The sequence below is a fragment of the Haematobia irritans genome, chromosome 2 (assembly GCF_050003625.1).
Source record: "Haematobia irritans isolate KBUSLIRL chromosome 2, ASM5000362v1, whole genome shotgun sequence".
NCBI lineage: Eukaryota > Metazoa > Arthropoda > Insecta > Diptera > Muscidae > Haematobia > Haematobia irritans.
Window position 1 is genome coordinate 41,408,785 of NC_134398.1, and position 17,016 is coordinate 41,425,800.

Genomic DNA, 17,016 nt, shown 5'->3' on the forward strand with positions numbered 1-17,016 from the left:
ACACTGTCTAGATATTAGAAAAAAAAACCTATAGGTAGGGAATTTCCCCTACTTCTGGCAACACTTTAGCAACACATTAGCAGCTAATATATAAAAATTGTATAACATCCCAACAAAAAAAGCGTCGCCAAAAAAAACTAATGAAAATGTTCTTTTTGGATCCGGAAGTGGTGCACAATTGGCGCAGAAGCGATAAATTTAACATGGACTTGTCATAGGACGGATGTCCGCCGTTTCAACAGCCGTTGCACTGAATTTGCATCACTTCTTAAGGTGTGATTCGAATTCAGTGTTTTGGATGGGGATTGGAAAATTTTGCAATATTTGGCCAAGTAATTGAATGTTATAAATTTTTATGATTTTTAATGCATTCTAACGCTTCAAAAATTCGCAATTTTTCTACAATGAATTTAGAAATTTTATCGACAAAATTTAAATAATTTGTATCATTTTATTAATTTTTACTCTGTTTTTAACTTAATTATAACAACATCAGTTAAAATTACCCATTAAAAAAATATGAAAAACTTGATTTATACAAAATTGAATCAAAAGAACTTCCTGTGTAGTTAAAATAAAGAACATCTTTGGGAGGACATTTTTAGAAGTGTTTTTAAAGTTGTGCCTTTAGAATGACTTCCAGATTGTTTTGCTTGGATTTTTATCCCAAAGTTTATTTACATTGTTCCATATACCAAATTAGATTATGTTTTTCAAAATAGATTGCATTTACGAATGGCATCTAAAATCTGTATAATAGCTTTGCGGGGTACACCGCTTGTTGCATTTTCCAAATCCATTCTAATTTTTTCCATAGAGTCATTTTCCAGATCTGCATATACTTTAACAAGATCAAGGGAATTGTATAAATCCTTAACACACTGAACCATTTTCGGATCTGTAGGAAAACAGAGATAAAATTATTTTTATTACAATAATTTGTATGATGATAATCGAGCTTACCATTTTTCCCATAACACTCTTCCATTATAAGTTTCTGTTCTTCGGATGCCCTTTGCATACATTCAACAGCCAGCCAGGAACATTTGTTCTCTTGTATGTCGGTACCTATTTTTCCCGTAACTTCTGGTTTTCCAAAACAATCGAGAAGATCATTTTGTGCTTGCACCAGAAATCCCAGTTCCAAGGATATTGATTTCACTTGCTGGAAGGCTTCCGGATTTTTGATTCTTGAAATAGAAAATTTAGAAATACTAAATGGTTGTAGTTGTATGAGCCTTCGGGCCTACACTTCCGAGCCATTCCGGGACCGACAGTCCAACCTTCCGGTCTTCAGTTCCACCATTAAGACATTAAGGCTTACAGTTTCAATAATGGAACCCTCGAACCTACTGGAGTCCTTTTTGCATCGACTATCAACTCTGAGAACTTTGGCTCTACAATTGTATCAATGAAAACTGCGGGATTCACCGCTGAGACATTCGAGTACATAGTTACTCCTATGGAACGTTTTGGCTTCCTCTTCAGCTGAGACCTTCTGTCCTCCACATATAACACTGTGATTTTTGTCTCTAGGGGTGCACCACTGAAAACTTCGGACGTCAACCTTGAAACCTTCGGATATATAGTTCAACCAACAAGCGTTTTGTGGTGGAATTGGAGTCATTCTACAGTTCAACTAATACGACTTTCGAGCCTACAGTTTCACCATTGGAACTTCCGGGCTTTTCGGTGGGAATGTCGTTTTGGCCTTGAATTTTACTACAGAAACCTTTAGATCCAGAGTTCCACTACTGAAAATTTGGGAAAATTCCACTACTAAAAACTTTGGGCTTCAACCCTAAAAATATCGGATCTATATGTCCTTCTCAGCAATGTTTTGGCCTCCACTTCAATTACTGTAGCCACCCATAGACCCTAAAGTTCCACGAATGGAACTTCCGGGTCTATGGGTGGAATTGGAGGCAATCTGTATGTTCGGCCAATAAGAATTTCGGAGCTTGAGTTCCACCAGTAGAACCTCCTAGCCTGGGAAGTGGACTCATTTTGGCCTTGACTTTTACTCTTGAGGCCTTCGGATCTAGAGTTCCACTACTGAAAACTTGGGACTTATAGTTCTACCAATGTGATATTTTGGTCTCCACTTCCACCAATGACAATTGTGTTTTCACGTGCACCAATGAGATCTTCCGGCCTACAATTCCACCACAAAATTGGAGTAATATCAGCCACCATTGAGGCTTTCGGTTCTTTTCGGTTCTGGCCTTCACTTTGACCATCGAGACCTTTGGTCTACTCTTCCATCACTGAAACTGTCTACAGATACCGCCTTCAGATCATGGGGCTAACAGATTCAACAAAGGAACTAATGGGTCTGTTGTTGGCCTCGATTTTCACTAGTGAAACCTTCGGATCTACAGTTTTACCACTGAATACGTCGGGCTTCAAAGAAAACCTTCTGGTTTATAGTTCCACCATCGGGTCTATAGATCGATCTTCACCGAAATGTTTGTGTTGAAAGTGGAGGACCCGAAAGCCTCCACTTTCAACACACAGATCTTCGGTTGATGCGTTGAAAACTTCGGGCTTGTTTTACTGATACCTTCGAAATTTCTATAGAAATAAACTTTTGACAAAATTTTCTATAGAATCACAATTTTGATAAAATTTTCTATAGAAACACAATTTTGACAAAATTTTTTATAGAAACACAATTTTGAAATTAAATTCTATAGAAATAAAATTTTGACAAAATTCTCTCAAGAAATAAAATTTTGACAAAATTTTCTATAGAAATAAAATTTTGACAAAATTGTCTATAGAACTAAAATTTTGACAAAATTTTCTATAGAAATAAAATTTTAAAAAAATTTTCTATAGAAATAAATTTTGAAAAAATTTTCAATAAAAATAAAATTTGGCAAAACTTTCTATAAAATTTTTTTTTGACAAAATTTGAAAAAATTTCTATAAAAGTAAAATTTATCAAAACTTTCTATAAAAAATTTTTTTTTGACAAAATTTTCTATAGAAATAAAATTTTGACAAAATTTTCTATAGAAATAAAATTTTTACAAAATTGTCTATAGAAGTAAAATTTTGACAAAATTGTCTATAGAAATAAAATTTTGAAAAAATTTCCTATAGAAATAAAATTTGAACAAAATTTTCCATAAAATAGAAACACAATTTTGAAATTAAATTCTATAGAAATAAAATTTTGACAAAATTCTCTCAAGAAATAAAATTTTAACAAAATTTTCTATAGAACTAAGATTTTGACAAAATTTCCAATAGAACTAAGATTTTGACAAAATTGTCTATAGAAGTAAAATGTTGACAAAATTGTCTATAGAAATAAACTTTTGAAAAAATTTCCTATAGAAATAAAATTTTGACAAAATTTTCTATAGAAAAAAAAATTTTGACAAAATCCTTTATAGAACTAAAATTTTGACAAAATCTTTTATAGAAATAAATTTGGCGAAAATTCTCTACAGAAATAAAATTTTGACAAAATTTTCTAAAGAAATTAAATTTTAACAAAATTTTCTATAGAACTAAAATTTTTAGAAAATTATCTATAGAAAAAAAATTTTAAAAAAATTTCTGTAGAAATAGAATTTTGAAAAAATTTTCTATAGAAATAAAATTTTGACAAAATTGTCTATAGAAATAAAATTTTGAAAAAATATCTTATAGAAATAAAATTTTGAAAATATTTTCTATAGAAATAAAATTTTGAAAAATTTTTCTATAAAAATAAAATTTGGCAAAATTTTTTATAAAAATAAAATTTTGACAAAATTTTCTATAGAAATAAAATTTTGACAAAATTTTCTATAGAAATAAAATTTTGACAAAATCTTTTATAGAAATAAATTTTGCGAAAATTTTCTACAGAAATAAAATTTTGACAAAATTTTCTAAAGAAATTAAATTTTAACAAAATTTTCTATAGAACTAAAATTTTGAGAAAATTGTCTATAGAAACAAATTTTAAAAAAATTTTAAAAAAATTTTCTGTAGAAATAAAATTTTGAAAAAATTTTCTGTAGAAATAAAATTTTGACAAAATTGTCTATAGAAATAAAATTTTGAAAAAATTTCTTACAGAAATAAAATTTTGAAAATATTTTCTATAGAAATAAAATTTTGAAAATTTTTTCTATAAAAATAAAGTTTGGCAAAATTTTCTATAAAAATAAAATTTTGACAAAATTTTCTATAGAAATAAAATTTTGACAAAATTTTCTATAGAAATTAAATTTTAACAAAATTTTCTATAGAAATAAAATTTTCTATAGAAATAAAATTTTGAAAATGTTTTCTATATAAATAAAAATTTTAACAAAATATTCTGTAAAATAAACTTTTGACAAAATTTTCTATAGCAATAAAAATTTGAGAAAATTATTGTATAGAAATAAAAATTTTGCAAAATTTCCTATAAAAAAATTGAACAATTTTCCTATAAAAAAATTGACAAAATTTTCTATAAAAAAAATTGAAAAAATTTTCTATAAAAAAAATTTGACAAAATTTTCTATAAAAACAAAATTTTGACAAAAATTTCGATAGAAAAAAAATTTAACAAAATTTTTCATAGAAATAAAATTTTTACAAAATTTTCTATAGAAATACAATTTTGACAAAATTTTCTATAGAAATACAATTTTGACAAATTTTCTATAAAAAAATTTTGACAATAAAAAAAATGACAAAATTTTCTAAAATAAAAATTTTTTGACAAAATTTTCTATAAAAATAAAATTTCGACAAAAATTTCTATAGAACAAAATTTTAACAAAATTTTCCATAGAAATGAAATTTTGAGAAAATTTTCTATAGAAATAAAATTTGGACAAAATTTTGACAAAATCTTCTATAGAAATAAATATTTTACAAACTTGTTTTTTGAGATAACATTTCGGGAAAATTTTCTATAGAAATAATATTTTGACAAAATTTTCTCAAGGTCTAAAATTGTGACAAAATTTTTTATAGAAATAAAACACCAGGTCCTCATCATAATATTTTTTTTGGAATAGGAATTCAACTTACCCCGCTAAATGCATGGCCAAAACAAATGGCAAATAGAAAGCACAATATGCAGCTTTAGTTGTGGTTACATTTCGGTATGTCTCCATTGTAAATGATCGTACAGATTTTAGAGAACTTGTAGTGTCCAAACATTGACCACAAGATGTGATCAACATAACTTCATGGAAATCCTCGAGAAGTTGCAAATAATATACCGATTTACCAAATTGTTTTCTCAATAGATAATACATAAGATTCTCGAATATGAGGGAATCATTTAAAGCATTCATCCCAATATTCTGAACTTTATGCCAACAGGGCCTTCCGAAGCGGGTGGAACTATTGTCCAGGATGTCATCGTTAATCACAAATGTCATAAAAATTAACTCAACACACCAACCAAGACTATGAATTGAATTGAGTTCTTCTCCATTTAGATGTTCTTTTTGGGTTAGATCCTTATAAGTGGGAATTAAGATTTTGTGTCCCAAGAGATCACGATTGAGCTGGTTATAATTTAGAGCCTAAAAAGTAATTTATGGACAATAATCTCATGCAGCTTATCTACACGTCCAAATTGTATTTATACCCAAAAACCATTAGAGTTTTTAGGGCGAGTGATCCTACTTACCTTGGTAAGTCTATCTGATATTTCATATAAATTGTATTTCTTAATAATATCATCTTTGGCTTCGTCTAAATATTCTGAAAAATTTGTCCAAATTTTCTATTCTATAGAAAGTTTTGTTCAAATTTTATTTCTATAGAAAAATTTCTCAAAATTTTATTTCTATAGAAAATTTTGTCAAAATATTATTTCTATTGAAATTTTTTTCATAATCTTATTGCTAAAGAAAATTTTGTTTAAATTTTATTTCTATACAAAATTTTGTCAAAATTTTATGTCTATAGAAAATTTTTTCAAAATTTTATGTCTATAGAAAATTTTTACAAAATTTTATTTCTATAGAAAATTTTCTCAAAATTGTATTTCTATAGAAATTTTGTTCAAATTTTATTTCTATAGAAAATATTGTCAAAATTTTATTTCTATAGAAAATTTTGTTCAAATTTTATTTCTATAGAAAATTTTGTTAAAATTCTATTTCTATAGAAAATTTTGTTCAAATTTTATTGCTATAGAAAATTTTCCCAATATTTTATTTCTATAGAAAATTAAAAAAAAAAATTATCAAAATTTTATTTCTATAGAAAATTTTGTCAAAATTTTATTTCAATAGAAAATTTTGTCAAAATTTCATTTCTATAGAAAATTTTCTCAAAACTTTATTTCTATAGAAAATTTTCTCAAAATTGTATTTCTATAGAAATTTTGTTCAAATTTTATTTCTATAGAAAATATTGTCAAAATTTTTTTTTCTATAGAAAATTTTGTTCAAATTTTATTTCTATAGAAAATTTTGTTAAAATTTTATTTCTATAGAAAATTTTGTCAAAATTTTATTGCTATAGAAAATTTTGTTCAAATTTTATTTCTATAGAAAATTTTCCCAATATTTTATTTCTAGAGAAAATTTAAAAAAAAAATATCAAAATTTTATTTCTATAGACAATTTTGTCAAAATTTTATTTCTATAGAAAATTTTGTCCAAATTTCATTTCTATAGAAAATTTTGTTCAAATTTTATTTCTATAGAAAATTTTGTTAAAATTCTATTTCTATAGAAAATTTTGTCAAAATTTTATTGCTATAGAAAATTTTGTTCAAATTTTATTTCTATAGAAAATTTTTCCAATATTTTGTTTCTATAGAACATTAAAAACAAAAATTATCAAAATTTTATTTCTATAGAAAATTTTGTCAAAATTTTATTTCAAATTTTGTTAAAATTTTGTTTCTATAGAAAATTTTGTCAAAATTTTATTTCTATAGAAAATTTTGTCAAAATTTCATTTCTATAGAAAATTTTCTCAAAACTTAATTTCTATAGAAAATTTTCTCAAAATTGTATTTCTATAGAAATTTTGTTCAAATTTTATTTCTATAGAAAATATTGTCAAAATTTTATTTCTATAGAAAATTTTGTTCAAATTTTATTTCTATAGAAAATTTTGTTAAAATTCTATTTCTATAGAAAATTTTGTTCAAATTTTATTTCAATAGAAAATTTTGTTAAAATTTTATTTCTATAGAAAATTTTGTCAAAATGTTATTTCTATAGAAAATTTTGTCAAAATTTCATTTCTATAGAAAATTTTCCCAAAACTTAATTTCTATAGAAAATTTTCTCAAAATTGTATTTCTATAGAAATTTTGTTCAAATTTTATTTCTATAGAAAATATTGTCAAAATTTTATTTCTATAGAAAATTTTGTTCAAATTTTATTTCTATAGAAAATTTTGTTAAAATTTTATTTCTATAGAAAATATTGTCAAAATTTTTTTTCTATAGAAAATTTTGTTCAAATTTTATTTCTATAGAAAATTTTGTTAAAATTTTATTTCTATAGAAAATTTTGTCGAAATTTTATTGCTATAGAAAATTTTGTTCAAATTTTATTTCTATAGAAAATTTTCCCAATATTTTATTTCTAGAGAAAATTTAAAAAAAAAATATCAAAATTTTATTTCTATAGAAAATTTTGTTAAAATTTTATTGCTATAAAAAATGTTGTCAAAATTTTATTTCTATAGAAAATTTTGTCCAAGTTTCATTCCTATAGAAAATTTTGTTCAAATTTTATTTTTGTAGAAAATTTTGTGAACATTTTATTTCTAAAGAAAATTTTGTTCAAATTTTATTTCTATAGACAATTTTGTCAAAATTTTATTTCTATAGAAAATTTTGTCCAAATTTCATTTCTATAGAAAAGTTTGTTCAAATTTTATTTCTATAGAAAATTTTGTTAAAATTCTATAGAAAATTTTGTCAAAATTTTATTGCTATAGAAAATTTTGTTCAAATTTTATTTCTATAGAAAATTTTTCCAATATTTTATTTCTATAGAACATTAAAAACAAAAATTATCAAAATTTTATTTCTATAGAAAATTTTGTCAAAATTTTATTTCAATAGAAAATTTTGTTAAAATTTTGTTTCTATAGAAAATTTTGTCAAAATTTTATTTCTATAGAAAATTTTGTCAAAATTTCATTTCTATAGAAAATTTTGTCAAAATTTCATTTCTATAGAAAATTTTCTCAAAACTTAATTTCTATAGAAAATTTTCTCAAAATTGTATTTCTATAGAAATTTTGTTCAAATTTTATTTCTATAGAAAATATTGTCAAAATTTTATTTCTATAGAAAATTTTGTTAAAATTTTATTTCTATAGAAAATTTTGTTAAAATTCTATTTCTATAGAAAATTTTGTTCAAATTTTATTTCTATAGAAAATTTTGTTAAAATTTTGTTTCTATAGAAAATTTTGTCAAAATTTTATTGCTATAGAAAATTTTGTTCAAATTTTATTTCTATAGAAAATTTTCCCAATATTTTATTTCTAGAGAAAATTTAAAAAAAATTATCAAAATTTTATTTCTATAGAAAATTTTGTCAAAATTTTATTTCTATAGAAAATTTTGTTAAAATTTTATTGCTATAGAAAATTTTCTCAATATTTTATTTCTATAGAAAATTTTCTCAATATTTTATTTCTATAGAAAATTTTGTTAAAATTTTATTTCAATAGAAAATTTTGTCAAAATTTTGTTTCTATAGAAAATTTTGTCAAAATTTTATTTCTATAGAAAATCGCTTTTTTAACATATGATCCAAACATATTTTGCAGGAAGCACATATATTATTAGATTTGGCTGAAACATTACTATGTTTATTTTATGTGAACATATTATATGTTTGGAAGCATTTGGAGCCCAAAAATATTATATGCCTGGAAACATTTTCTCCCCAAGAAGATTGTGCTAAAAAAATATTTTTGCCTAATTGCATATTTCCTCACATCTTTCTCACTTCCTCGAGGTTTTTTAGTTCTTACCACGTTGTTCTGTAATGCAAACAATTTTGAAGAAATTATTCAATTGTATAATTTTTTTAAATGTTACCTTTCACCTGGACGAAGAATCTAACCGAGGACCCTACAGTTTGTAAGCCAACACACTATCCACTGGGCTACTTAGCTGTTATTTTTATCAATAGACAATTATCGCTACCGATGCAAACAAAACATTATTTAACAGAAACATACATTTGTTGGCTACGTGGAGCAATGGTTAGCATGCCCGCCTTGCGTGCAGAGAGTTATGGGTTCAATCCCTGCTCCGACCGAATACCGATTTTTATACCCACCACCATAGAATGGTGACGGGGGTATAATAAGTTTGTCATTCCGTTTGTAACACATCGAAATATCGATTTCCGACTATATAAAGTATATATATTCTTGATCAGGGAGAAATTCTAAGACGATGTAACCATGTCCGTTTGTCCGTCTGTCTGGCTGTCTGTCTGTTGTAATAACGCTACAGTTTTCAATAATGAAACAATCATGCTGAAATTTTGCACAAGCTCGTCTTTTGTCTGCAGGCAGGTCAAGTTCGAAGATGGGCTATATCGGTCCAGGTTTTGATATAGTCCCCATATAAACCGGCCTCCCGATTTGGAGTCTTGGGCTTATAGAAATCGTAGTTTTTATTCAATTTGCCTGAAATTTTAAATCTAGAGGTATTTTAAGACCATAAAGAGGTGTGCCAAAAATGGTGAGTATCGGCCCATGTTTTGGTATAGCCCCCATATAGACCGACCCCCAATTTTACTTCTTGGGCTTATACAAACCGTAGTTTTTATCCAATTTGCCTGAAATTGGAAATGTAGAGGTATTTTCGGGCCATAAAGAGGCGTGCCGAAAACAGCGAGTATCGGTCCGTATTTTAGTATAGCCCCCATAAGAACGATTTCCCGATTTAACTCCTTAGGTTTCTAGAAACCGTAGTTTTTATCCGATTTTCCTGAAATTGTAAATATTCTGGTATTTAAGCCTCACAAAAACGTGTATCGGATTAAGTTTATCGGTCCATTTGGTAATGCCTCCATATAGACCGATTTCACTTCTTGAGAGTATAGAAGGCGCACTGATCATGAAAATTGCTTGAAACTCAATGTAAAATTTCCAGATTTTACTTCTACAGATTTAAGATTTCAAATCAAGACGTTATTTTATAACACTTACAAGAGATGTTAATGATTCCTCTAAAACTCAAACAAAAATGGTTTTTATAAATCCAGAATCTGATATAGTCTTCATAGGTAAAATCTTTAAATTTATCTTCGTGAAGTGTACTGATCTGTCCTCAAGCCCTCCTGAAATTTCAAAGGAAACTCTAATATTTGATTCATGGTATATACACTTACTGCTGTATATACTTGTTTTTATATATTTTCCACTGCTTTTTTTATTTCCTTTGGCTGAATATTTTGACTTACTCGTCGTACGTTCCGATTTCTTTTGACGAACCAAGAAAAAAATTGTGGCCATAATGGCAAAATGATAAACAAAACACATGTCCACACATACATAAAATGCAGCATTCAAAGCAAAAACACATGCTGTTTATACCCTTCACCACTACTGTGGTACAGGGTATAATAAGTTTGTGCATTTGTATGTAACGCCAAGAAATAATTGTCATAGACCCATCTTTTAGTATACCGATCGGCTTAGAATTAAATTCAGAGTCGATTTAGCGATGTCCGTCTGTCTGTCTGTCTGTCTGTCCGTTTGTCTGTATATGTAATTTTGTGCACAAAGTACAGGTCGCAGTTTAAGTCCGATCGTCCTCAAATTTGACATAACGTCTTTCTTCGGGTAGAACACAATCGCTATTGATTTTGGAAAAAATCGGTTCAGATTTAGATATAGCTGCCATATATAGTTATCCCCGATTTGATCATAACTCACGTATTTATGAACCGACTTTCTTCAAATTTTGTACATCTGAATCTTTTGTGAGTCCCGTAAAAACTGCCAAATATCAGCTAAATCGGTTCAGATTTATATATAGCTCCCCTATATATCTTTCGTCCGATTTTGACTTATATGGCTTCAAAAGCCAGAGTTTTGCCCTGATTTGCTTCAAATTTTGCACAACAAGTACGTTTAATAGTATCGTCAAGTGTGCTTAATTTGGTTAAAATCGGTTCAGATTTAGATATAGCTCCCATATATATCTTTCGTCCGATTTGAACTTATATGGCTCCAAAAGCGAGAGTTCTGCCCTGATTTGCTTCAAATTTTGCACAACGAGTACGTTTAATAGTATCGTTAATTGTGCCAAATTTAGTTGAAATCGGTTCAGATTTAGATATAACTCCCCTATATATCTTTCGTCCGATTTTGACTTATATGGCTTCAAAAGCCAGAGTTTTGCCCTGATTTTATTAAAATTTTGTACAAGAAGTACGTTTAATAGTATCGTTAATTGTGCCAAATTTAGTTGAAATCGGTTCAGATTTAGATATAGCTCCCATATATATCTTTCGACCGATTTGGACTTATATGGCCCCAAAAGCCAGATTTTTGCTCTGATTTGCTTCAAATTTTGCACAACAAGTACGTTTAATAGTATCGTTAAGTGTGCTTAATTTGGTTAAAATCGGTTCAGATTTAGATATAGCTCCCATATACATCTTTCGTCCGATTTGGATTTATATGGTCTCAAAAGCCAGAGTTTTGCTCTGAGTTGCTTGAAATTTTGCACAAGAGTACGTTTTATAGTATCGTTAATTGTGCAAAATTTAGTTGAAGTCGGTTCAGATTTAGATATAGCTCCCATATATATCATTCGCCCGATTTGGACTAATATGCCCACAGAGGCAAAAGTGCTACTCTGATTTACGTGAAATTTTGCAGAGGGAGTAGAATTGAACTTGAAACTTTGCACAGGCAGTAGAATTAAGGTTCTGCATATGCGTGTTTATTTTGGTTGAAATCGGTTCAGATTTTGATATAGCTCCCATATATACCTTTCGCCCGATTTTCCGTCATATGACCACAGAGGTCAAAGTTGTTATCCGATTTACGTGAAATTTTGCACAGGGAGTAGATTCAACATAGTAACTATGCATGTGAAATTTGATTGCAATCGGTTCAGATTTCGATATAGATTCCATATATATGTTTTTCCTATTTAGGCAAAACTGGCCGAAATACCTACATTTTCCTTATCAAATCGCCACTGCTAAGTCGAAAACTTATCAAAATGACTCAAATTTTCCTACTACTCTATTACACATCTATCGACCGATAAATCATAAATACACTTTTGCGAAGTTGCCTCAAAATTGGTTCATATTTAAATGTTTCCTATATTTATACCTTTCACCACTACTGTGGTACAGGGTATAATAAGTTTGTGCATTTGTATGTAACGCCAAGAAAGAAAAGCCTGAGACCCATCGTTTAGTATACCGATCGTCTTAGAATTAAATTCTGAGTCGATTTAGCGATGTCCGTCTGTCTGTCCGTCTGTCTGTCTGTCTGTTGATGTATTTTTGTGTGCAAAGTACAGCTCGCAGTTTTAGTCCGATTGTCCTAAAATTTGGTATGGGGTCATGTTTCGGCTCAAAGACGATCCCTATTGATTTTGGAAAAAATCGGTTCAGATTTAGATATAGCTGCCATATATATTTTTCACCGATCTGGTCATAATTGGCGTGTATATCAACCGATCTTCCTCAAATTCCGTACATCCCAATATTTTATGAGTCTCGAAAAACTTGCAAAATACCATCCAAATCGGTTCAGATTTAGATATAGCTCCCATATATAGCTTTCGCCCGGTTTACACTCCTTTGTCCACAGAGGCCAATTTTTTGCTCCGATTTAGTTGAAATTTAGCACAGGGAGTAGAATTAGCATTGTAGCTATGCGTGTCAAATTTGGTGGAAATCGGTTCAGATTTAGATATAGCTCCCATATATAGCTTTCGTCCGATTTACACTCATATGACCACAGATGCCAATCTTTTACTCCGATTTAATTGAAATTTTGCACAGGGAGTAGAATGAACATTGTAGCTAAGCGTGCCAAATTTGGTTGAAATCAGTTCAGATTTAGATATAGCTCCCATATATAGCTTTCGCCCGATTTACACTCATATGACCACAGAGGCTAATTTTTTGCTCCGATTTAGTTGAAATTTTGCACAGTGAGTATATTTAGCATTGTTGCTATGCGTGCCAAATTTGGTTGAAATCGGATCAGATTTAGATATAGCTCCCATATATATGTTTTTCTGATTTCGACAAAAATGGTCAAAATACCAACATTTTCCTGGTAAAATCGCCACTGCTTAGTCGAATAGTTGAAAAAATGACCCTAATTTTCCTGAACTTCTAATGCATATATATCGAGCGATAAATCATAAATAAACTTTTGCGAAGTTTTCTTAAAATTGCTCCAGATTTAAATGTTTCCCATATTTATTTTTTACTAACATTGTGTTCTACCCTAGTGCATTAGCCGACTTGAATTTTGAGTCTATAGATTTTGTAGAAGTCTATCAAATTCTGTCCAGATCGAGTGATATTTAAATGTATGTATGTGGGGCAAACCTTTATATATAGCCCCAACACATTTGACGGATGTGATATGGTATCGAAGATTTAGATCTACAAAGTGGTGCAGGGTATAATATAGTCGGCCCCGCCCGACTTTAGACTTTCCTTACTTGTTTTTTACTAACATTGTGTTCCACCTCAGCGCATTAGCCGACTTAAATGTAAAATCTATAAGTATTGCAGAACTTTGTACAGATCTGCTCAGATATACAGAATATATGTGTATGGATTCATATAGCACCCAACACATTCGACGGATTTGATATGGTATCGAAAATGTGGACTTACAAAGTGGTGAAGGGTATAATATAGTCGGCCCAGCCCGACTTTAGACTTTCCTTACTTGTTTTTTTTTTTTTCAAATGTCTATTCTATTGGTTTCGAATGTTTATTCTCTTCTCTCCGAATACTCATCTTACTATTCAAATTAAATAATATTTAGACTTAAACATATCAAATTTTTGGCGAAGCATTATTAACGTGCCGAGGGCATAGCCAAAACAAATGAACTCATAAAATAGTTTTCCGAAACAACATACAAGCAGTTTCACAGAAATTCATGTCTCAAACATAATATATTCTAACATATTAACATATGTATCCCAAAAATTTAATGCTAGTTTAGGAACATTACATTTTTCCACTTAAATATATTGTGTTTAAAAATTCAGCCCGAAACACATTTTGTTTATATCGGAACATATGAAAAATATATTTTTCTAACAGTGTATAGAAAATTTTGTCACAATTTTTAATTCTATAGAGAATTTTGTCAACATTTTATTTCTTTAGAAAATTTTGTCAAAATTTTATTTCTATAGAAAATTTGCCAACATTTTATTTCTATAAAAAATTTTGTCAACATTTTATTTCTATAGAAAATTTTGTCAAAATTATATTTCTATAGAAAATTTTGTCAAAATTTTATTTCTATGAAAAAATTTTGTCAACATTTTATTTCTATAGAAACTTTTGTCAAAATTATATTTCTATAGAAAATTTTGTCAAAATTTTATTTCTATAGAAAATTTTGTCAAAATTTTATTTTTATAAAAAATTTGGTCAAAATTTTATTTCTATAAAAAATTTTGTCAAAAATTTATTTCTATAGAAAATTTTGTCAAAATGTTATTTCTATAGAAAATTTTGTCAAAATTTATTTGTATAGAAAATTTTTGTTTTTCTATAGAAAATTTTGTCAAAATTTTATTTCTATAGAAAATTTTTGTTTTTCTATAGAAAATTTTGTCACAATTTTATTTCTATATAAAATTTTCTCAAAACATTTTACAACAACATTTTATTTCTATAAAAGCATTTTGTCAACATATTATTTCTATAGAAAATTTTGTCAAAATTTTATTTCTATAGAAAATTTTGCTAACATTTTATTTCTATAGAAAATTTTGTCAAAATTTTATTTCTATAGAAAATTTTGTCACAATTTTGTTTCTACATAAAATTTTCTCAAAACATTTTACAACAACATTTTATTGCTATAAAAAAATTTCTATAAAAATTTTATTTTTATAGAAAATTTTGTCAAAATTTTATTTCTATAAAAAATTTTGTCAAAATTTTATTTCTATAGAAAATTTTGTCAAAATTGTATTTCTATAAAAAATTGTGTCAAAATTGTATTTCTATAAAAAATTTTGTCAAAATTTTATTTCTATAAAAATTTTTGTCAAAATTTTATTTCTATAGAAAAATTTGTCAAAATTTTATTTCTATAGAAAGTTTTGTCAAAATTTTATTCTATAGAAAATTTTGTCAAAATTTTATTTCTATGAAAAAGTTTGTCAAAATTTTATTTCTATAAAAATTTTTGTCAAAATTTCATTTTTTTGTTGTTTTGATCTCAGCTTTAAAACCATTGTGTTGACTAAACTACAAGAGTAGCTTAACCAACAGAGGAAAAGAATGTTTGTCAAATTTATTTGGGCAAAGCCCTATAGACTGCAAGATGGTTGGATGCCGAAATAAATTCATACAAACATTTCTCTTTTTCTTTGCCACCATCAAATCATCGATTTGAGTGCAGTTGGATGGGTTTATTTTGAGCGTGCCCAGCCAACTGCACTCAAATCGATGATTTGATGGTGGCTGAAATCAAAAAAACAACTACAATGATTAAAGAACAAAACCAACAATAACAAAACAAAACGAACATTTTATTTCAATAAAAAGTTTTGTCAACATTTTATTTCTGTAAAAAATTTTGTCATTTTATTTCTTAGAAAATTTTTGTTTTTCTATAGAAAATTTTGTCAAAATTTTATTTCTATAAAAAATTTTGTCAACATTTTATTTCTATAGAAAATTTTGTCAAAATGTTTGGTTATATAAAAAATTTTGTCAAAATTTTATTTTCATAGAAAATTGTGTAAAATTTTTAATTCTATAGAAAATTTTGACAAAATTTTGTTTCTATAGAAAATTTTGTCAAAATTTTAATTCTATAGAAAATTGTGTAAAATTTTTAATTCTATAGAAAATTTTGTTTCTATAGAAAATTTTGGCAAAATTTTATTTCTACACAAAATTTTTTCACAATTTTATTTCTATAGAAAATTTTGTCAAAATTTTTAATTATATAGAAATTTTGTCAAAATTTTATTTCTATCAAAAATTTTGTCATCATTTTATTTCTATAGAAAATTTTGTTAAAATTGTTGTTCTATAGAAAATTTTGTCAAAATTTTATTTTTATAGAAAATTGTGTAAAATTTTTAATTCTATAGAAAATTTTGACAAAAATTTTGTTTCTATAGAAAATTTTGTCAAAATTTTAATGCTATAGAAAATTTTGTCAAAATTTTATTTCTATAGAAAATTTTTTCACAATTTTATTTCTATAGATAATTTTGTCAAAATTTTATTTGTATATAAAATTTTGTCAAAATTTTATTTCTATAAAAAGTTTTGTCAACATTTTATATCTATAAAAAATTTTGCCAACATTTTATTTCTATAGAAAATGTTGTCAAAATTGTAATTATAATTTAGAAAATTTTGTCAAAATTTTATGATGACAAAATTTTTGATAGAAATAAAATTTTGACAAGATTTCTATATAATTAAAAATTTTGACAAAATTTCTATATAAGTAAAAATTTTGACAAAATTTTCTATAGAAAAACAAACATTTTCTATAGAAATAAAATTTTGACAAAATTTTCTAAATTATAATTAAAATTTTGACAACATTTTCTATAGAAGTAAAATGTTGACAAAATTTTTTATAGATATAAAATGTTGACAAAACTTTTTATAGAAATAAAATTTTGACAAAATTTTCTATAGAATTAAAATTTTGACAAAATTTTCTATAGAAACAAAATTTTTGTCAAAATTTTCTATAGAATTAAAAATTTTACACAATTTTCTATAAAAATAAAATTTTGACAAAATTTTCTATAGAACAACAATTTTAACAAAATTTTCTATAGAAATAAAATGATGACAAAA

The 17,016-nt window shown here is 26.4% G+C and overlaps 1 protein-coding gene across 1 annotated transcript; it reads right to left on the minus strand.

Moving 5' to 3' along the window:
• Nucleotides 1-458: 458 nt before the first annotated feature.
• Nucleotides 459-14,059, minus strand: LOC142224537 (uncharacterized). The gene is made up of 5 exons (XM_075294318.1): nucleotides 14,026-14,059; nucleotides 5,636-5,709; nucleotides 5,026-5,528; nucleotides 964-1,190; nucleotides 459-898 (listed from the first exon to the last, which is right to left on the minus strand). Exons 1-5 carry the CDS (start codon nucleotides 14,057-14,059, stop codon nucleotides 714-716), a joined length of 1,023 nt encoding a protein of 340 aa, XP_075150433.1. The 3' UTR covers nucleotides 459-713.
• Between the last annotated feature and the right edge of the window lie 2,957 nt (nucleotides 14,060-17,016).

What these genes read in the sequence shown, in the direction of transcription:
- LOC142224537 (XM_075294318.1), bottom strand. Translation starts at nt 14,059, where the DNA reads ATGAGTTCATTTGTTTTGGCTATGCCCTCGGCAC. An exon ending in TTTGGCTATGCCCTCGGCAC is followed by an intron (nt 5,710 to 14,025) that starts GTTAATAATGCT and finishes CAAATTTTTCAG; the next exon opens with AATATTTAGACGAAGCCAAA. An exon ending in TTGGCCATGCATTTAGCGGG is followed by an intron (nt 1,191 to 5,025) that starts GTAAGTTGAATT and finishes TTCTATTTCAAG; the next exon opens with AATCAAAAATCCGGAAGCCT.